General features: G+C 56.0%; 1 protein-coding gene across 2 annotated transcripts in view; it reads left to right on the top strand.

Annotated features, from left to right (window-relative positions):
* Window positions 1-20816, top strand: part of LSS (lanosterol synthase) — a 37997-nt gene that overhangs the window by 5848 nt on the left and 11333 nt on the right. The window contains exons 6-18 of one of the 2 annotated variants that reach the window (XM_016938679.4): window positions 1912-2008; window positions 5045-5180; window positions 5778-5886; window positions 6273-6391; window positions 7736-7833; window positions 8518-8545; window positions 10826-10882; window positions 11962-12033; window positions 13287-13337; window positions 14011-14160; window positions 14820-14916; window positions 15637-15742; window positions 16247-16300. In XM_016938679.4, coding sequence (XP_016794168.3) covers window positions 1912-2008; window positions 5045-5180; window positions 5778-5886; window positions 6273-6391; window positions 7736-7833; window positions 8518-8545; window positions 10826-10882; window positions 11962-12033; window positions 13287-13337; window positions 14011-14160; window positions 14820-14916; window positions 15637-15742; window positions 16247-16300 — 1174 coding nt within the window. The remainder of the gene's footprint in view (window positions 1-1911; window positions 2009-5044; window positions 5181-5777; window positions 5887-6272; window positions 6392-7735; window positions 7834-8517; window positions 8546-10825; window positions 10883-11961; window positions 12034-13286; window positions 13338-14010; window positions 14161-14819; window positions 14917-15636; window positions 15743-16246; window positions 16301-20816) is intronic. The other variant, XM_009441944.5, reaches the window with a different exon arrangement.

Genomic DNA, 20816 nt, shown 5'->3' with positions numbered 1-20816 from the left:
AAGTAGGCAGACACTGTTTAACCTAGGCATCATTTTTTAAAAAAGCAAATTAAGAGCCAGGCACAGTGAGTGGCTCACACCTGCAATTCCAGCACTTTGGGAGACTGAGGTAGAAGGACCACTTCAACCTAAGAGTTCGAGGCCAGCCTGGGCAACATAGTGAGACCTGGTCTCTACAAAAACAATAAAATGTTAGCCAGGTGTGATGATATGCACCTGTAGTCCCAGCTACTTGGAGGCTAGTAAGGCAGGAGGATCACTTGAGCCCAGGAGTTCTGGGTTGCAATGAGCTGCTTGTACTACTGCACTCTAGCCTGGGTGACAGAGTGCGACCCTGTCTCTAATAAAATTAAAAAGCCAAGCAAACTAAGACAACCAGGTAATTCTGTTTGTTTCCTGAATTGGCAAAGACTTAAACGAACTGTGTTAATATGTCCACCTTCTGGGGGCAGCCTGGCTGCAGGCGAGAGCAGCCCTGGAGCTTGCACCTTCCAAGCTGATCGTCTATCTCTCCAAGCCTCAACTGTCTACCTCTCCAAGCCCCGGGCTGTCCACCTCTCCAAGCCCCGGGCTGTCCACCTCTCCAAGCCCCGGGCTGTCTACCTCTCCAAGCCCCGGTCTGGCTACCTTTCCAAGCCCTGGCTGTCCACCTATCCAAGCCCCGGCCTGGCTACCTCTCCAAGCCCCAGGCTGTCCACCTCTCCAAGCCCCAACTGTCTATCTCTCCAAGCCCCGGCCTGGCTACCTCTCCTCTTGCCTGTAGGCCCTGAGGGCAATTCCAGCCCAAGGGAATCCATGGCTCCTGCTGCTCCAAGAAAACCTAGTTCATGCTGTGGCTCTGCAGAGCCTGGCCTGGTCTTGTCCTCTGTGTTTCACAGACCTTCCATAGCCAGTCCCACCTGCCCTGCTCTCTGCTGCATGCACAGGGGCCTCCTGTCAGCTCCTCAGAGACCCTTATTATCCCAGGGCTCGCCATGCACTGCTTCCTTCGCCTGGAGCCTCTTACCTTCCACTCCTGCCCCGCTGGCTCACACTTTACATGTTCCTTCTTTGAGGACCTCTTCCTGACCTACCGTGCCAGGTGGAGTGTCCTGTTACGCATTCTCATGAGATCCTGCCTTCTTTCTTCGTGAGCTTGTCACTATTGTCATCAGTTCACTGTCAGCCTTTGCTGTCGTTGATGCTGCCTCCCCAAGGCTGCTCTCTGGTTCCCACCACACTCCTGGCACCTGCCTGGTGAAGGAACGTGTTTAGGCTGCACTTTGCCTAGTAGCTTTGTGGGTCTTTATTGACTTTTGCATACCTTTTGGGGTTTGGAGCAGGGACTCCTCAGAAGCATGTTTAGATGGTGTGGCTGTGCCAGGACTGCATGCTGCTGAAGTGGCTCTGGCATGGGGCCAGCGTGCCGGAGCTACTCTGGAGTCTGGGGTCGTCTTTGTTCCCATACAGGACCAGTCTGCCAAGTGGAGATGACACAGACTGGGCAGCTCAGGCTTGGCTCAGAGGGCGAGGCTGAGTGTGCACTGTCACTTCCCCACCTTGCCTTCTCCAGGCGCATGTGCACCTGGGCCCCTCGCTCACCTGAGCACTGAGGTGTCCCTGGACCTTCCCAGGTAGCTGTCTTCATGTGCTCCTTCCTGGGGCCAGGGGTTGCAAACACCTCTCCTGGGGCTGGACACACCCACTCCCAGGAAAGCCACTGGTTCCACCTAGGGGGCCGTGTATCCAGGCAAGTTCTCAGCACTCTGGAACCTGCTTCACACATGGGGGTCGCAAGATCCACATGAGGCTGCCCTTGCCTCATGGAGAGGGGCACACGTGACTCCCAGAGGGTGAATCTTCCCAGCTAGAGGCAGTGCAGACTTTGCTGACAGGAAGCAGATGACATGGGCCTATTCTCTCCCCCCTCAGGTGGTGCTGTGGCCATCCCCTCCTGGGGGAAGTTCTGGCTGGCTGTCCTGAATGTTTACAGCTGGGAAGGCCTCAATACCCTGTTCCCAGAGATGTGGTATGTCTGCTGTTGATTTGGTTGTTGGGTCGCTGCTGCTGTCCCGGGGAGTAGAGTGACAGCGACCGTGGGTCAGGTGCAGGCTGTGACAGCAGAGAGGGGTGGGCATTCTGTGGGTGGGTGGAGTTAGGCTCCTGGCAGAGGCCCTGATCAAGCTTGAGTCCTGTAGGGATACAGAAAGGGGGAGGTTCCCAACTGAGCAGGAAGAAGGCTGTGCCATGAATGGAGGTACCCCGAGTCAGGCTGCAGGCAGGGCTGGGTGGCTTCCCTCTTGCTGTGGAAGACTCTCAGCATCTGTAGAAGTAGGGGGAGGGTGCCCCTCCCCCAGCCTGCACAGGGGCGTCCTGTGTTGCTGCTGCTGCGCTTGTCTCCTTTGCTGGTGAATGTGAAGTGTGTCCCAACGTGACACCTCACCTGTGGACTCAGTGTGTGTGCCTTTAAAAGATCAGTGTCTGTGGCCAGGTGGGGTGGCTCACGCCTGTAATCCCAGCACTTCGGGAGGCCGAGGCGGGCAGATCACGAGGTCAAGGGATCGAGACCATCCTGGCCAACATAGTGAAATCCCATCTCTACTAAAAATACAAAAATTAGCTGGGCATGGCGGCGCGTGCCTCTAGTTTCCAGCTACTCAGGAGGCTGAGGCAGGAGAATCACTTGACCCTGGGAGGCAGAGGTTACAGTGAGCCGAGATCGTGCCACCACATTCCAGCCTGGCGACAGAGTGAGACTCTGTCTCAAAAAAAAAAAAAAAGATCAGTGTTTGTTTTTTTAAACAGAACCACATACTGTTTAAATACCCAGCAAAATCAACATTAATTTCTTATTATCTGGTGTGTGTTTTTTTGTTTTGTTTTGAGACAGAGTCTAGCTCTGTCACTCAGGCTGGAGTGCAGTGGCGTGATTTTGGGTCATTGCAACCTCCGCCTCCCGGATTCAAGCAATTCTCCTGCCTCTGCCTCCCGAGTAGCTGGGATTACAGTCTCAGGCCATCACGCCCAGCTAATTGTTGTATTTTTAGTAGAGACAGGGTTTCACTATGTTGGCCAGGATGGTCTCAAACTCCTGACCTCAGGTGATCCGCCTGCCTTGGCCTCCCAAAGTGCTGGGAGCCATGAGCCACTGCACCCAGCCTTATGTGGTGTCTTTAACCAGTGTCTTGTAACATTTTATGGCTATCTATTGAAAGCAGTGAACATCTCCCCAGAAAACACTCATGCATATGAGTTTACCCCGTTATGCATTTTGGGAAGTGAGACCCTGGAACCACACAGAGCCCCTGCTGGCTTCCTGGAGTGTTGTGGGAACCCTGGTGGGGGTGTCCCTTAGAGAGCTATGAGCAGGGCTGGGGGGTCCCTTGTGTTAGATGACTTTGGTGCGGGGGTGGGGGGTCAAGTTAGGGGAGGCAGGAAGTGAAGGGGCTGCTCAAGAAAGGACAGCAGCAGTGTCCTGATACAAAGGCCGGGGGCTTAACCCCGGAAGCCAGTTTGGGTAGTGATGGGGCTGCTCAAGAAAGGACAGCAGCAGTGTCCTGATACAAAGGCCGGGGGCTTAACCCCGGAAGCCAGTTTGGGTGGTGACGGGGAGGCACAGGGATGGTGAGATCACCCCGGGAGGGTAGACAGAGCTACCAGAGTAGGGGGCAGGGTTAGGGTGCTGCTACCTGAGGCGGGCCATAGAGCACATAGGTTGGGAGGTGTCCTGGGGCCATTCAGATGCCCGCTGGACTCTGCGCCTCGCCCATGTGTAATGAGCGGCAGAGGAAGGACTGAGACGGCAGTCGGCACAGCTGCCAGGGCAGGAGGGGTGTGGGTTCCACACGCTGGTGCTGGTGAGGGCGTCTCATCTGCCCCACTTGGGGGAGCCGTCGGTCAGTGCTGCCGCATGGGCATGCCAGGGTGCTGCTTGTCTTTGCTGGAGTTGCTTGGAGGGTGGGTTGGGAGGTGAAAGGAGGACCACAGACCTGAACCACTCCAGCTGCAGAAATGCTGGAAGTGTAACCCAAAATGTGAAAAAAAAAAAAACACCCTTTTAAGTAAGTGGGTGTGAAAGTGGGCCAAGGCCTGATGCCACAGTCAGGGAGCAGGGAAGGCTCAGCATTGCTCACCCTCACATAAGGATGGGGCTAGCATCACATAAGGCATCACATAAGGATGGGGGCTAGCAGGGAAAGGGAGAGAAAACACATGAGGCACACACAGACCCTGGGAAGCTGGTGGAGCTGTGCTAACGTCAGCAGACCAGTGATCAAAGACCCAGGCCTTGGGGAGATTCCACAGACCTACAGTTTCTTTTTTCTTTCTTTTTTTCTTTTTTTTTTTTGAGACGGAGTCTCGCTCTGTCACCAGGCTGTGTGCAGTGGCACAATCTCGGCTCACTGCAACCTCCTCCCAGGTTCAAGCGATTCTCCTGCCTCAGCCTCCCGAGTAGCTGGGACTAGAGGCACACACCACCATGCCTGGCTTATTTTTGTATTTTTAGTAGAGATGGGGTTTCGCCATGTTGGTCAGGCTGGTCTCAAACTCCTGACCTCAAGTGATCCACCAGCTTCGGCCTCCCAAAGTGCTAGGGTTACAGGCGTGAGCCACCGTGCCCCTCCTAAAGTTTCTTAACTACACTTTTAAAAGTAAACTTTAAATTTTGGAGTAGTTTCCAATTTCTGGAAAAGTTGCAAAGATAGCCAAGAGTGTTCCCTGGGGCCCTCACACCATATCCCCATTGTTGATGTTTTATGTTACCAAGGTACGTTTGTTGTAGCTAAGAAACCCACAGACAATCCTAAGCATTTAGGAGCTTCATCACCTGGTTTTAGGATGCAAAATGCTGACCGAACTAGGAGGTGCAGCTCCTCGGAGGGTGCACCTATGGTTCAACTGTCCCCCTCAGGAGCATGGTTGGGAAATGCCCGCAGATGCACTGACGTGGTGGGGAATAGCCATCCACCAGTGTTCGTGCTTGAAAGGGCCCAAGGTATGGATGCTGGCGGAGGGGGCAGGCTTGAGTCTTGGGGTCTCCCACTGACTCCTGCCGTTGCCCCAGGCTGTTTCCTGACTGGGCACCGGCACACCCCTCCACACTCTGGTGCCACTGCCGGCAGGTGTACCTGCCCATGAGCTACTGCTACGCCGTTCGGCTGAGTGCCGCGGAAGACCCGCTGGTACAGAGCCTCCGCCAGGTAGGACCTCATCAGGGAACAAAGTGAAGGCCTCTGGGGCTGGGACCCACAGGGCCTGGGGCTTCTGGAATCTAACCACACCTGTCCACTCACCTGGCGGCCCTGTGGAGCGGAGAGCCCTGTGATCAGAGCAGAGCCTCCACCTTCCTCCATCCTATATAAACAGTGAGCAAGCTCTGCCCAGAGGGGACTTGTGCTATGGGACAGTCAGTAGCTGTAGCCCAGGGTTCCTGGGGGGACTTCCAGGACTCAAGGGATGCAGGAGGCAGATGTGCACTGTGTCCTCTGGAAGCAGGCCTGAGGCGAGGTTTGAGGTGCAGGATGTTTATCAGGCCTGCCGTGGGGAAGAAGGAGGGGCAGAGGGAGGAAATGAGCTTCTGGGCAGACCTGGGACTCATGGAGCTGGGGAGCTCCTCAGAGCGGTCCTCCCATAGGGGGCCTTCATGTGCCCTCGGGGTCAGTTGCTGGAGGGACCCCCACCCAGGAAGGGACTGGCCCAGGGCCCTGAGGGCGGATGGTGGGAGGCCACCCCTCCTGCTTTGAGCCAGGCCTACCAGGTGCTCCCAGGCCCCAAGGCTCAGACACTGCCCCCACCAGGAGCTCTATGTGGAGGACTTCGCCAGCATTGACTGGCTGGCGCAGAGGAACAACGTGGCCCCCGACGAGCTGTACACGCCGCACAGCTGGCTGCTCCGCGTGGTATATGGTGAGCGCCTCCTGAGGGCCGGCAGGGCAGCCCAGGGTCAGGGTCAGGGTGTTGCCCACTCATTCACGCACTCATCCCCTGCCAGCGGCACTGGGCCACCTCCTCTGTGCCAGGCCCCAGGGGGCGGGATCTCATCGCCCTGCCCCTCCACCCCGAGAACCAGCTGGTCTTCTACTCTCAGGAGTCCACCCTGTGCAAGGGTGTGTGGTAGGAGGTGTGGGGCAGCCCCTCCTGGGCAGGGAAGGAGGAGCTCAGAGACCAGGCCTGGGGGTGGGTGGGAGGGGGAAACCCTGGGGAAGGGCAAGCCCAGGTGTTGCAGTGCATGGGGCTCCAGGCTGAGGCCAGTGTCATGGTGTCTGGCATCCACTGACCCCTGTCCCCTGTAGCGCTCCTCAACCTGTATGAGCACCACCACAGTGCCCACCTGCGGCAGCGGGCTGTGCAGAAGCTGTATGAACACATTGTGGCCGACGACCGATTCACCAAGAGCATCAGCATCGGCCCGGTCAGTGCCCCTGCCCGGCCTCTGACTGCAGCCCCTGGGAGTTGAGGTCCGAAAGTGAAGTCCTGGAGGCCGTGCTGTGAGCTGGGAGTGGGGTTTCCTGGAGCCTGGTGTACCTCCATTTGGGAGGTGGCCCTCTGATCGCACAAGTGTCTGAGGGCTTCTGTCCTGGACCCCTGCACGCCCAGCTCAGTGAAGTTGCCCCACCACACTCGACCCCCCGCTTCCGTCCCCCACCGGCTCTTGTCCTCAGTGTGCCTGGACACTCTCCTAGAGGCCCCTCCCTGAGATCTTGCTGACTAGCTGGCTAGCTGGGAGGGGTGCTTTTTCCTCACTTGGTTCCCTCTCCCCAAACAGTTCATCATTCGCCATTCTCCCGTGGGGTTTAGACATGCCCAGGGTGGGTGGGAGTAGCAGGTGCCACTCCTGATTCCTCCTGCCTAGCTAGGGACTTGGAGCTCTCGCCTCTGTGGGGCCTGCAGGGGGCCAGGTGTGGCCAGTTCAGTGACCTTGGAGGGTGCAATCCCCGGGCTGTGCTGGTGCGTGGCCGCCTCCTGACAGAGTCAGCAGGCCCTGGGCTGTGCTGCAGCTGCTGCCGTAGCTGTGCGCGTAGCTGCTGCGGTGTAGTGGGTTGGCTTAGGCATTCTCTGGACATACCCAGGTGGCACTGGGCCACTGAGTCCCACCCTGACACTGCATCTCGGATTTTCTGGGCCTCATGCCACCTCAGTGGATCACAAATCCTGACTGACCCTGCAGCGGGTCCCTTGTTTTTTGCTCAGCAGTGATGTGGTTCTTTGTGGGTTTTGGTTTAATCCCATATAGAGCACATCTGTACTAAACGCATTAGAAACATGCTTGCAATTGGATCTTGACTTGTGAGATGCATAAGTAAAAAGTTGGGGGCCTCTGGAACATTCTGTTCTGAGGAAGAAGGGGGGCAAGTGGTCCCTACTGCTACAGTCCTGTCTTCGCATCTCTTCCTGGGCCCCTCAGGCCCTGTCCTCTGTCCCCTGTGTTGTCTCTAAGGCACCTGGTAGCCCATGCCCCTCTGGTTTCTCCCGGAACCCCTCGCTTCTCCCTGGTGGAGTGCTGCTCCTCCTCACACCCTAAGCCAGGCTGTGGCCTTGGCCGACACTGCCTCTGTCTGAGTTGGGTCCTGGGGACACAGTTGTTGCCCATCCTCGCTCAGGAAATGCCTGTTAGAGCAGAAGGCCCCTGTCCTGGCCCTGAGTGATCTGCACGGCACCTTATGCCTGGGGGCTGCTGTGGATCTGGACGAGACCTTGTCCCTGGAGGCTGCTGTGGGTCTGGAGCGGAGCCTTGACAGGGCTGTCTCTCCTGCAGATCTCGAAAACCATCAACATGCTTGTGCGCTGGTATGTGGACGGGCCCACCTCCACTGCCTTCCAGGAGCATGTCTCCAGAATCCCGGACTATCTCTGGTGAGTGTGGCTGGGATGTGCTGGCCGGGCCTCTCACGAAGACTGGATCTGAGCCCCGGCTGCGTCCCGGTGAGGGGCCCCCACGGTGCCATCTGGGAATACTGCCAGGGAATACCACCAGGAACCAGCAGTGTCAGGGCTTGTGGAAGCCACTGAGGGTTGTCTTTGAATTGGAAGATTTGCCACCCGGTGGAAGCGTGGGGTGTTCCCAGAAGGTAGAGTGAGGAAGGGGGTGGTAGGTAGCAGGGCAGGTTCAGGTTGGCGTCAGGAGGCCTGTGGACAAGGGGAGCTTGTCAGCCATGGACTGTGCCCTGGAGGTGGGGCCCCTGTCATGGAGGGCAGAGAGCCGTCCCACGGTGGGAAGCTTCCGCTGTACAGGCCTCTTCCTCTGGTGCCTCAGCACTGCACGAGGGCGTCAGGGCTGGCACAGCCTGGGGTCGGGGAGCCTCCCGCTGCCCCTTGCCTTGGGTGTGGCCCTTCTGGGTGAGTGTGTCCTGTTTTCCATAGAGTGTGGCCCTCACCCCCAGGAGCCCAGCAGCCCAGCTGGGGTGGCATCCAGGCCAGTGCCAGGCCTCGGGAGGGGACAGACGGCCTCTCTGGGACCCTCCTGAGTGCAGGGTCTGGGTAGCAGCTGGGCTTCCAGCTTTCTCCTTGCACCTGACTTGGGCTTTTTTCTCCTCACAGGATGGGCCTTGACGGCATGAAAATGCAGGTAAGGGCTGCGGGACTGCGGCTGCATGCTTCCTTTGCAATCATGTCTCCCCTTTATTATTTTTCCTTTGGGGTTCAGAAATAACTCCTCCTGGACCAGGTCCCGGCAGCGTGCGACTAGAGGCTGAGTCAGTTGAGGCCTCTGGCCGTGTCCCTGTGGGTGCCGTTGGTCTCTGTGTGGGTGCCCACCGTTCTCGAATGTCTGTCTGCAGCTGTCCTGTTTGCTTTTTGCCCTGATGATCTGAGTGGGCTCAGCTGTGTAACGACAGACCCAGAGCTGCAGAAGCTCTCATCTTGTTACTGTGGCAGGAGGTGGCTCTGGTTAGCGGGGGCTTCTCCTCCATGCACTCTTAATTTAAGAGGCTTCTTCTTCAAGGTCCTGGGTGGACAGGACAGGAGCCTGGAGGACCGTGGTGGCTTGTGGCCGGGCCTGGGAGCTCCCCGTGGACTTGGCCTGAGTGGGCTGGAACCCAGTCATGAGGGGCACCAAGCACAAGGAGGGGGGAGGCCGGTGGATCCTGGCTGACCCTGGTCCTGTCCTGGCTCTGGGGGCCCTGTAGACCGCAGTCCTGTCCGACTGGGCTGAGCCTGCGCCCCTTTGTGCGTGTCAGAAGCCCAGACAGTGTTGCCCTGTGTCTTGTGGTCTAAGGAGGGTTACGCCCTGCGGTGCCTGTCTTCTGTCCCCCACCCGATTCAGTGTGGAAATGTGGAGTCTCCAGAGGTGTCCTGGGTGTCACATTTGGGATGGATACACGTGGGCCCAGCACTGCCCGCCCCAGGGCTATCCTTGGTGCCAGGTGCCCCCAGCCACGAGCTTTTACCCAGCTGGCCTTGAGCTCCCCAGAGGCTCCCTGGACACTGTCCGTGTTTTGTGAAAAGGTTTTCAAAACACATGTAAAGTGGAGGTGAGTAGCAAGCCCTAGAGCAGGCCCTGGCCTCCCTGCCCCTCCCTGTCCCCTCCCTGCCCCTCCCTGTCCAGCCCTCCCGCAGCACCGACTCATCACTGCACCTCAAGCTGATGAGGGCGTCTGTGTTTTTACAAAATTGCTCCGAGGTTGTCACACCCAACAAACTTATGACGGTTCCTGAGTGTAGTCCTCACGTTGTGGCTGGTGTGTGTGAATCAGGATTCAGGCCAGGCCCGCACAGGCCTTCGGTTGTTGGTCTTTGAGCTCCTGTTAGTCCAGCCGTCTCTTGTGGTCTCTTTTCTCCTCCTGGAAGGTTTGTCCCTGAAGGGCTTCACACTGCAGATCTGACTGGTTGCTTCTTATGTTCCCTGAGTTTTTGTAAACTGGCCAGGCCCTGAGGCTCGATTCCATTGTGTTTCTTTGGCGAGAATGCTTTTCTGGTGGTCCCTGCCTTGTCCCTCCAGTGCACGATGTCTGGATGCCTCTGCCACACACCACCCCCCGCCCAGTCCCCATGTCTGTCTGGTCAGTGCCCAGCTCTGTCTCACTAGGGTTTGGTCACCGGCCCTTTGAACTGAGACCAGGCTGTGTACCTGTGAGCCCAGCTCGGGGTGAGATTTGAGGTGGGGCCTTCCCAGCCCTGTGCAGAATTCCCATCACCTCCAGGTGTACTCAGAAATGGGGATCATTGGCCAGGTGCGGTGGCTCACGCCTGTAATCCCTACACTTTGGGAGGCCAAGGTGGGCGGATCACAAGGTCAGGAGTTAGAGACCATCCTGGCTAACATGGTGAAACCCCGATGCTACTAAAAAATACAAAAAAATTAGCTGGGTGTGCTGGCAGGAGCCTGTAATCCCAGCTACTCCAGAGGCTGAGGCAGGAGAATGGCATGAACCCAGGAGGCGGAGCTTGCAGCGAGCTGAGATCACGCCACTGCACTCCAGCCTGGGCAACAGAGCGAGACTTCATCTCAAAAAAAAAAGAAATGGGGTCATTTCCAGGCGTCACCATGACTGAGGTGCGCCACTGTCATTGGGTGAGAGCACCTGGATGCTCTATGTGTAGGTGCTGGAGCCTCTGAGGGATCGTTCAGTCCTAGAAGTGTCCTCAGAGGGACACTGTCCTGCCTGGTGGCCCATGAAGAAAGGGAGGGCTCCCTGAGTCTCCCCGACGTGTGTCTGCCTGCAGGGCTCAGCCTTCTCTGAGGCCCTTGTCAGCCATGAGGGGTGCCCAGGGCTCAGAGCCTGAGGCTGAGCGTTGGCTGGGTGGGAGCCCCCACACCTGGCCCTCAGGCGCCCATTGGATCCTGGAGGCAGTGGCTGGGAGTGGGAGGGGCTGCATCTGCTGCTGTAACACCATCCTTTGTGTGTAGGGCACCAACGGCTCACAGATCTGGGACACCGCATTCGCCATCCAGGCTCTGCTTGAGGTTCGTGGCTCCTTCTCTTTTCTCAGCCTCAGCTGACCTTCCCGTGCACGTCAGCCCACGCATCCACCTGAGGGCAGCACTGCTGGCCACACACTTGCCACTCCTCGATACTTCCAGTGACCTGGGCTCTGGCCTCTGGCTTCAGAGGGTCGTGCTGTGGAGGGGGCGGCCTTGGCCAGCAGCCTTGGGTGTTGGGCTGGGTCGGGGGCCTTGGGAGGGCAGGGGCTGGAGGCTGTGTGAGAAGGGGAGTCTGGTGAAGGCTGTTTCTGAGAGTGCAGGCAGGAGTGGGACTCCAGGCTCTTCTTAGAACTGGAACTGCTTGGGCCAGGCACGGTGGCTCACACCTGTAATCCCAGCACTTTGGGAGGCCGAGGAGGGTGGATCACGAGGTCAGGAGTTCAAGACCAGCCTGGCCAAGATGGTGAAACCCCGTCTCTACTAAAAGTACACAAAAATTAGCCGAGCGTGGTGGCGGGCACCTGTAATCCCAGCTACTTGGGAGGCTGAGGCAGAGAATTGCTTGAACCCGGGAGGTGGAGGGTGCAGCGAGCCGAGATTGTGCCACTGCACTCCAGCCTGGGTGACAGAGAGAGGCTCCGTCTCAAAAAAAAAAAAAAAAAAAAAGAACTGGAACTGTTTGTTATGGGCATTCTCGAGCCAGTACTGGAGAAAAACGAGAGTGGATTTTTATGCTGGTGGGAATGAGGTAGGTGGGATTCTGAAAGTGTTTCTGGAGAGCCCTGAGGGCTGGGCCACACAAAGGGCCGGGCCACGCAAAGGGCCTGCCTACACAGGGTGCTGGAGACCCTCTGGGCATGGATGCTGGCCAGGCAGGGGGGTGCTGGCATCCATAAATGGTCTCCTGCGCCCTTCCATCTTCAGTCATATCTCATGGACTTTTGCTGTTTTGTCTTTAAAGGTAAGTGCAGCAGGAGACCCTGGCACTCTCTGGAGATGTCTGCCAGTTTGATTCTGGTCCCCGGTGGGGGCAGGATGTGGCCAGGGCCATCGGGAAACCAGCGCAGCCATGCTGGCCGTGCAAGGGCAGCTGAGCCTCTCTGTCCTGCTGTCTCTTCCAGGCGGGCGGGCACCACAGGCCCGAGTTTTCGTCCTGCCTGCAGAAGGCTCATGAGTTCCTGAGGCTCTCACAGGTGAGGCCGGTGCCTGGGGCTCTGAGGGGGGCTGAAGAGGGGGATCAGAGCTGGGAGCTCCTGCAGGCAGAAGTGCCCACCTCACCTCCACCCTGCCCTATTTCCTGCACTGGTGTTTCAGGTCACCCCCACCGTCCCATCCCCTCCCTAGCCCCTGCTCCATCCACCGGTCCTCCTCGGGCTGGCCTCACCTGGGGCAGCTCTCTGAGGCCTGCAGGGTGCTGGGGGTGCTGGCAGTTTCTGCATCCTGCTCATGTTGGAGCCACTGTGTGCAAGGGCCAGGCACGGGCAGGGGCTATGTACCCTGAGCTGCACAGCCTACACGGCACCTCCATGTCTCTGAAGCACCTTCTGCCCATGGAGGTGACGCCAGCCTGTGGACTTTCCCTCCTGAGACTGTTTGCAGCAAAAGCCCCGGTCCCTCCTGCCAGATCAGCTGCCCACAGACCCTGCCCGAGCCCGTAGTTTGACCTCAGTGTCTCTCACACGTGCCTGCACCCCAGTCTGCAGCCACAGTCATCCCATACATGCGCCCCAACCTCCCGTGTCTCCCACACCCTGTCCTGGCCACGGCCTCAGCCAGTGTCCCTCTGCCTGGAACCGCTGCCCCCCAGCCCCGTCTCCCTCCCTTCAGCTCTCACTAGGACATTGTTCTGCAGGGCTTCTGGGTCTTCCTGGCCTCTGTGTGGCCAAGGCTGGCACCCATCTTGGGCTCAAGCAGAGGAGGGGCATTGTCCTGCTGTGCCTGGCCCAATGGCGGCCTGCTCCTGCTCCTGCCTCCTGCCCAGGACTTGCTCTGGGTGATGGGGACTTGGGGAGGCTGACTGAACCCTACGGCACTCCAGGCCTCTTCCCTTCTCACTGAGGTGAGAGAGGCAGCCAGGAGCTGAGGTTGTTCAGGAGGCATTGGGGGCCCCTGGCACAGAGCACACCCGCAGAGACCTGGGCCCCCTCCCTGCCTTCTGGCCGGTGGGGAGATCACAGGGGAGTCAGGTGCTGACTCCCAGTGCCGTCTGGGCTGGTTTGAGCCCTCGCTGGCCAGTCACGTTTTCCAGCAGCTGTGGGTTGTGAGCTGAACAGGTGCAGGCCCTCGCGCGCCTCGCAGCACCAGTGGTGGCTGTGGCCGGCAGAGTAAGCTCCCAGGCACGTTCTGCCTCTCCAGTCCTGCCCAGTCTGTCTCAGCGATGTCCCAGATGGGGACGTCCCGTGGTGACGTGTTCTCTGCTTCCACATTTGCCCTCGATGCTGCCCAGGTCCCAGATAACCCTCCCGACTACCAGAAGTACTACCGCCAGATGCGCAAGGTATGCGGGAGCCAGCCCCATCCCTGTCCCGTCCCCCAGGGGAGGCCGCCCTCAGCAGGGTGGGTCCTTCCCTCTGAAGGGGGGGCTCCTCCCTGGGGGACTCCTCCCTTGGCGTCTTTGGGTGTCCTGCTGTGGTGGATGCCTGGCCTAGGGGCTCATGCTTCATGTTGCTGAGCTGCCTGGCACATGGAGGCACAGTTGGCTTGCACACACAGCCTTGCCTCAGAGCGGTTCCAGTGGTCACGGCACACACAGGCTTCAGAAGGACAGCCGAAGTGTAGCCAGTGTGTCCGGGGAAGGCAGAGGAAAGAAGCAGACCTCAGAGCCGGTGTGGGCTGTGACCACAGGTGCAGGCTGTGAAATTAGGCATGGACCCAGCTGCTGCTGCCTGTTTACAATGGGGGTGGGGGGCACCTGGGCCCCATCCTGTCCGTCGTGAGATCTGCAGGTGTTGAGGGTGTGAGCTGCACCCCTGAGGGTCTTTGTGCTGGAAGCTGGAGGTCTGTCTGGATGTACCCAGCTTGGGGCCCTGGCTGCACCCACACCTTTGGTGGCTGGGCCCCTGCCCTGACCGGGTGCTCTGTGGTGGGGAGGGATGCGTGCGGCTGTGGGGAGGTTCTGAGAACTGGGGTGTGGACACCCCCAGCCTGGAGTCACGGCTTGTGTTCTGCAGGGTGGCTTCTCCTTCAGTACGCTGGACTGCGGCTGGATCGTTTCTGACTGCACGGCTGAGGCCTTGAAGGCTGTGCTGCTCCTGCAGGAGAAGTGTCCCCATGTCACCGAGCACATCCCCCGAGAACGGCTCTGCGATGCTGTGGCTGTGGTAAGGCTCTGGTCCCAGCAGCCCCGTCCATACCTCGTGTCCTGCAGATGAGCTGCGTGCTCACTTCCACTCCTGTGGGCTCCAGCCCAGCACGCAGTCCGGCCAGGCCATAGGAGCTTGTCCTTGGATGGTGTCTATATGTGGAGAACTGTGAGCTCTGGCTGGACCCCTAGGGGCCTTGCTGGGCTGTGTGCACAGAGCCCTGCACTGCGGAGCTGGTGTCCAGCCCAGCCACCGATACTTGGGGGAGCCGGCGTGGCCCCCAAGGTTTCTCTCTGGTGGTTTCCACTGGGTGTCTGAAGAAGGAATTTGTTGGTGTTGGTTTTGGTGCCACATCCTTTCAGCACATCTGGCTTTTGTGTGTGTTTCCCAGTGGAGACCCTGCCCTTTTCTGGCAGCACAGACTTGGTTTCTAAGTCATGGGCACGTGTGGGGGCATGTTCCCTGGTGGCTGTGCATGGAGGCCCTGACAGATGAGGTTGCAGCTGCTGCTTGGGGCACCCGAGGGCTTGGTTAACGTGGAAATCAGCTCTCCGCCCCCTGTTCCTGCCCCATCGGTTGTCAGCCCTAGTGTTGCCTCTAGAGAGTTCCGCTGTGCCCTGGGCGCCTGTGTGTGCTCAGCACATGGGCGAGTTCTAGGGTGCTCTCTGTGATTTCAGCTGCTGAACATGAGAAATCCCGATGGAGGGTTCGCCACCTATGAGACCAAGCGTGGGGGGCACTTGCTGGAGCTGCTGAACCCCTCGGAGGTCTTCGGTGAGTGGTCGGCCAGCACTGCGGCGCGCAAACCCGGGGCCGGCTAGCACTGTGGTGCACAAACCTGGGGGCCAGCTTTTCCCCCTTGCCCGAGGCTGCAAGGGCCTAGGTTCACTGGCAGATCTGTCTGGAGCCCTCCCTCAGCCCAGGCTGTTCTGCACTCCTCCATCCCCTGGGGTGGCAGGATCCTTGTGTTGTGGATAGGAGGGCATCAGGTCAGACCTAGGGGACAGTGGAGGGTTCCAGTGAGATCCACAGCCTGGGCTGGTTCTTGCTCAGTCCACAGGGCTTGTGTTCTGTGGAGGCTGCTGTGTATCCAGAGCGCCTGCAGGGAGGTGTCTGTGGGGACTGTGGGGACCCATGCCATGGGCAGCAGGCTGCTGTGTGTGCATGGTTGCCACCGTACTGGTCTTGGGGGAGGATCTCAGCCCTGGTCCACCTCTGGGCACCTCACATACCCGCCTTCCTGGTCCCCTCCACATCACACATGGCTTTTTGGGGTGGGGTCGCAGCTTTCTGCTGTGTTCCCCTCATCTTCGCTCTCACGTAGCACAGGTGTGTGTCCTGGGCCAGCCAGTGTTTGCTCTGGAGGTTGGTCAGGGAGGCAGTGTCAAGGCCCGGGCTCACTGCAACACTCTTGCTTGTTGTGATTTTGCCTGAGCTGCAGGCCCTGGGCAGCCAGGGTGAAACTCAACACTTGGTTTTCCCTCCCTTTCCCAGGGGACATCATGATTGACTACACCTATGTGGAGTGCACCTCGGCTGTGATGCAGGCGCTTAAGTGTTTCCACAAGCATTTCCCGGAGCACAGGGCAGCGGAGATCCGGTAAGGAGGGTCTCAGCCCAGGGTGCTCTGCCACTCAGTGTGGGGGCTGCCAAGTCGGGGGCCAAGACCCAGACGCATCATTCTGTGACACAGGGCCCTGGCGGCCCATCTCAGAAGCGAAACTCATGGAAACATGCAAGAGGCTTCAGATGTTGTGGAATCCAGTCGTATGCCCTAAAGCATACAAAATATCTGTTAGGGGCTCAGAATAGCACAGTTATAACACAAAAATGGATTTTCTCTCTCTTTTAATAATGTTAAGAAGACATCACATACCTGACTCCACCGGTGTCCCAGTAACAGTTTTTAAGTAACCTTTCCTGTGGAAGGGTAGCAAGTATTCAGAAAAGTGTACAGGTTGGTCTTCTTGAAGCAAACAGGAAGCGAACAGTGCCAGCATTAGACATGGTGATACCACCAGAGCCCTCGGCCCTCCCCATGACGGGGCCGCCCACATGCCTGCCAGGTCGTGGGTGTCTGTTGCTCACTTTGGATCTTGTCTAGGTGGACTCCTGAGGTGTGGAATTCGTGTTGCCTTCTCCTGCTCTCCTGCTCGCGGTTAGTCATGTGGCTCGGGTAACAGCAGCGTTCTCTCCCTCGGGCCTTCGGTTGAACACAGATGCCGCGCTATCCAGCTGCCTGTTGTCAGCACCTGGGAGGATTTCAGTCTGGGTTATTATGAAGCATCTACTGTGAACACTCTTGTACTTATCTTTTGGGGGCACCTGGGTACCCATTTCTCATGGTCACGTACCTAGGAGTGGCATTGCTGTGTTAGAGGGTACATTATAGGATATGTGATTTTTGTAGGTTCTTCTTTATCCTATCACGATTACATTTTTTTACTTTTGTTAAACCTGGTGTAGACTCACCTTGGTCACAATGCACTGTCCTTTTTATATATTGCTAGGTTCAATTTGAAGAATATTTTGTTAGGATTTTAGCAACTCTGGTTACAAGAGATGCTGGTCTATAATTTTTTTTTCTTTATAATGTTTTTGTCAGGTTTTCCTGTTAAGATGATGCTGGACTTAGAAAAGCAGTTGGAAAATGCTTTTAAAATACTCTTTGGAAGAATTTATGTAATATTCATAATATTTCTACCTTAAATGTTTGGGAAAAATTACCGGAAATGCCAGTTGGGCCTGGAGATTTCTTTGAGGAAAGTTTTTAAATTAGAAGTTCAATTTCTTTCTTTCTTTCTTTCTTTCTTTTTTTTTGAGATGGGTTCTAGCTCTCTCAGGCTGGAGTGCGGTGTAATTTCTTTAATAGTTTATAGGACTGAGCAGATTTTCCATTTTTGTATCAGTCTGGGGAGTCTTCCCATTTCCACTCAGCTTTACACTGATTCATGCAAAGTTGTTCAGTGTCCTCTTGGATGGCTCTGAGCCCAACGCTGACATCCTCCTCTTTCTTTTGAGAATCTTATACTGATCTTTTGAAAAAAAAAATCTTAGTCTTTGATTCTGTTTTTAAAGAGACTTTATTTTTGGTTTCATCAATTTCTATTGTTTGTTATTTTCTTTCTTTCTTAATTTTTTTGAGATGGAGTCTTGCTCTGTTGCTGAGGTTGGAGAGCAGTGGCGTGATCTCAGTTCACTGCAACCTCCGTCTCCGGGGTTCAAGCGATTCTCCTGCCTCAGCCTCCCGAGTAGCTGGGACTACAGGTGCTCACCACCATGCCTGGCCAATTTTTTGGTATTTTTATTAGAGACAGAGTTTTACCATGTTGTCCAAGCTGGTCTTGAACTCCTGACCTCAGGTGATCCACCTTCCTTGGCCTCCCAAAGTGCTGGGATTACAGGTGTGAGCCACCACACTGGCCTTTGTTATTTTCTTTCTCCTTTATTTTTCTAACTTGAATACTTAGATATTTGATTTTCAGGCTTTTATTGAAATATGCATTTGAGGCTATAAATGAGTTTTGAGATATCATTCAGTTAAATGTGTGTTCTGGTGCTTGCTGCGGTAGCACAGATACTAAAAGTGTTTTCTGTTTCTACTGTTCTTCTCTGGCCCATGAGTTATGTGGGAGTATGCTGCTTCATTTACAATCTGAGAATGTTCTGGTGTGGTTTTTTTGGAAGCCGAGGATGGAGCAGGGGTTTTCTTGTGCTTCACAGGTGCAGCTAGGAGGGCACCGTGTTCAGGGTCTTCTGTCGGCCTGGCGTGGCCCTTGGCCATGTGCTGCTCTGCGGCATGAAGTGGGCGTGAGTTGTCCTCAGCCACATTTAGAGAATTGGCCTTTTAAAAAATAGATCATCTTTAAAAAATCACTGTAATAAAAGTAAAGCAGGTTCTTTGCAAACAAGACTTGCAAAATACAGAGAAGCGCAAAGAAGAAGCTAAGTCGCCCCTCCTCGCCCCTGAAGGAGAATCTGCTGTTGCTGTTTGGTCTCCACATTTCCATGGCGGCTTGCTGCTCCTTTCACGCCTGGCCCACTTTGTGCCTGGTGAGGTTTCTAAAAGCCCCACCATTGAGCGTGCTCCTCCAGCACGAGCAGTAATGGCACAGGTGTTGTGTCATTTTACTCAGTGGCCTCTGGGTTATTTTTTCAGTTTTCCTTGTTGTTTTTTAGCTTTTCCCCATTTTAACCTTAACTGGTATTTTCTTGTTAAATATTTATTCATGACCATTATTATTCCCTAGAGCCACATGGCTTGGGGTCCACCTGCCTGGGTCAGCCCCCATCCCTGCCCCTTCTGGCTGTCTGACCTGGCCTGGTGACTTCTCTTCTCTGCTCATCTCTCTCCCTGCCTGGGTGGGCAAGAGTACAGCCTCACAGAGTGGTGGGATTGTGTGAGATGCCGCAGGGAAGCACATGTCAGCTGTTGTCACTGTGTAGAACAATGAGTCCCGGATGTGGCCCGCAGGGGAGCAATGGTGACTTAATCGCGGGCTTCCTCTGCATTTCTTTGGTGACTTCCAAGCTAGAACATTCTTTTTTTGTTTATTTGTTTGAAGCAGGGTCTCACTCTGTTACCTAGGCTGGAGTGCAGTAGCAAAATCATGGCTCACCACAGCCTCAAACTTCCGGGCTCAAGCAGTCCTCCCACCTCAGCCTCCTGAGTAGCTGGGACTACAGGTGCATACCATCACCCGTGGCTAATTTCTTAAATGTTTTGTATTTTTTAAATGTTGCTCAGGCTGGTCTCGAACTCCTGGGCTCAAGCAATCCTCCCACCTCGGCCTCCCCAAATGCTGGGATTACAGAGTGAGCCACCACACCCAGCCATTTTAAAAATTTTCACCAGGATGTTTTTTCTTTCATTTTTAAGCACAGTAAGTATTTGTGTATTATGTTACAGATATTTTCCCCTCAATTTCTTTGTTCTTTTTATCTCTTTAGGGAGTATGAACATAAGTTTTTAACTTTTAAATGGTTAAATATATTAGTGTGATTTTTATATTAAGATTTTAAACTTGCCGGGCGCAGTGGCTCACGCCTGTAATCCCAGCACTTTGGGAGGCCGAGGCGGGTGGATCACAAGGTCAGGAGATCGAGACCATCCTGGCTAAGACGGTGAAACCTTGTCTACTAAAAATACAAAAATTAGCCGGGCGTGGTGGCGGGCGCCTGTAGTCCCAGCTACTCAGGAGGCTGAGGCAGGAGAATGGCATGAACCCGGAAGGTGGAGCTTGCAGTGAGCTGAGATGGCGCCACTGCACTCCAGCCTAGGCGAGAGTGCAAGACACCGTCTCAAAAAAAAAAAAAAAAAGATTTTAAACTTACCTGGAGAGTTTTTGAGATACAGTTTGGAGTTGCAAGTTACTTTAACACTATTTATATGGAATATTCTATTTTACTACACAGACTTAAATTCTCCCTTAAATTCACAGATTTATAGAAAAGTTACAAAAATACTGAAAAGTGCTCCTGTTTACTCTGACTAGAATTCTTTAGTGGGTGGCACCCTACCCTGAGGGCTTCATGACCTGTCCTCCCACATGATCCAGGCTCTACCCTGAGGGCTTCATGACCTGTCCTCCCACGTGATCCAGGCTGTACCCTCAGGGCTTCATGACCTGTCCTCCCACGTGATCCGTGCTGTACCCTCAGGGCTTCATGACCTGTCCTTCCACATGATCCAGGCTCTACCCTCAGGGCTTCATGACCTGTCCTCCCACGTGTTCCAGGCTCTACCCTCAGGGCTTCATGACCTGTCCTCCCACGTGATCCAGGCTCTACCCTCAGGGCTTCATGACCTGTCCTCCCACGTGATCCAGGCTCTACCCTCAGGGCTTCATGACCTGTCCTCCCATGTGATCCAGGCTGTACCCTCAGGGCTTCATGACCTGTCCTCCCACGTGATCCAGGCTCTACCCTCAGGGCTTCATGACCTGTCCTCCCACGTGATCCAGGCTCTACCCTCAGGGCTTCATGACCTGTCCTCCCACGTGTTCCAGGCTCTACCCTCAGGGCTTCATGACCTGTCCTCCCACGTGATCCAGGCTCTACCCTCAGGGCTTCATGACCTGTCCTCCCACGTGATCCAGGCTCTACCCTCAGGGCTTCATGACCTGTCCTCCCACGTGATCCAGGCTGTACCCTCAGGGCTTCATGACCTGTCCTCCCACGTGTTCCAGGCTCTACCCTCAGGGCTTCATGACCTGTCCTCCCACATGATCCAGGCTCTACCCTCAGGGCTTCATGACCTGTCCTCCCACGTGATCCAGGCTGTACCCTGAGGGCTTCATGACCTGTCCTCCCACGTGTTCCAGGCTCTACCCTCAGGGCTTCATGACCTGTCCTCCCACATGATCCAGGCTCTACCCTCAGGGCTTCATGACCTGTCCTCCCACGTGATCCAGGCTCTACCCTCAGGGCTTCATGACCTGTCCTCCCACATGATCCAGGCTCTACCCTCAGGGCTTCATGACCTGTCCTCCCACGTGATCCAGGCTCTACCCTGAGGGCTTCATGACCTGTCCTCCCACGTGATCCAGGCTGTACCCTGAGGGCTTCATGACCTGTCCTCCCACGTGATCCAGGCTCTACCCTCAGGGCTTCATGACCTGTCTTCCCACGTGATCCAGGCCCATTCTTTCTTGAACCATTGGAGAGGAATTTGC

The sequence above is a fragment of the Pan troglodytes genome, chromosome 22 (assembly GCF_028858775.2).
Source record: "Pan troglodytes isolate AG18354 chromosome 22, NHGRI_mPanTro3-v2.0_pri, whole genome shotgun sequence".
NCBI classification, from domain to species: domain Eukaryota; kingdom Metazoa; phylum Chordata; class Mammalia; order Primates; family Hominidae; genus Pan; species Pan troglodytes.
Note: the sequence above shows the minus strand (reverse complement) of the source record. Positions and strands in the feature narration are given on the sequence as shown.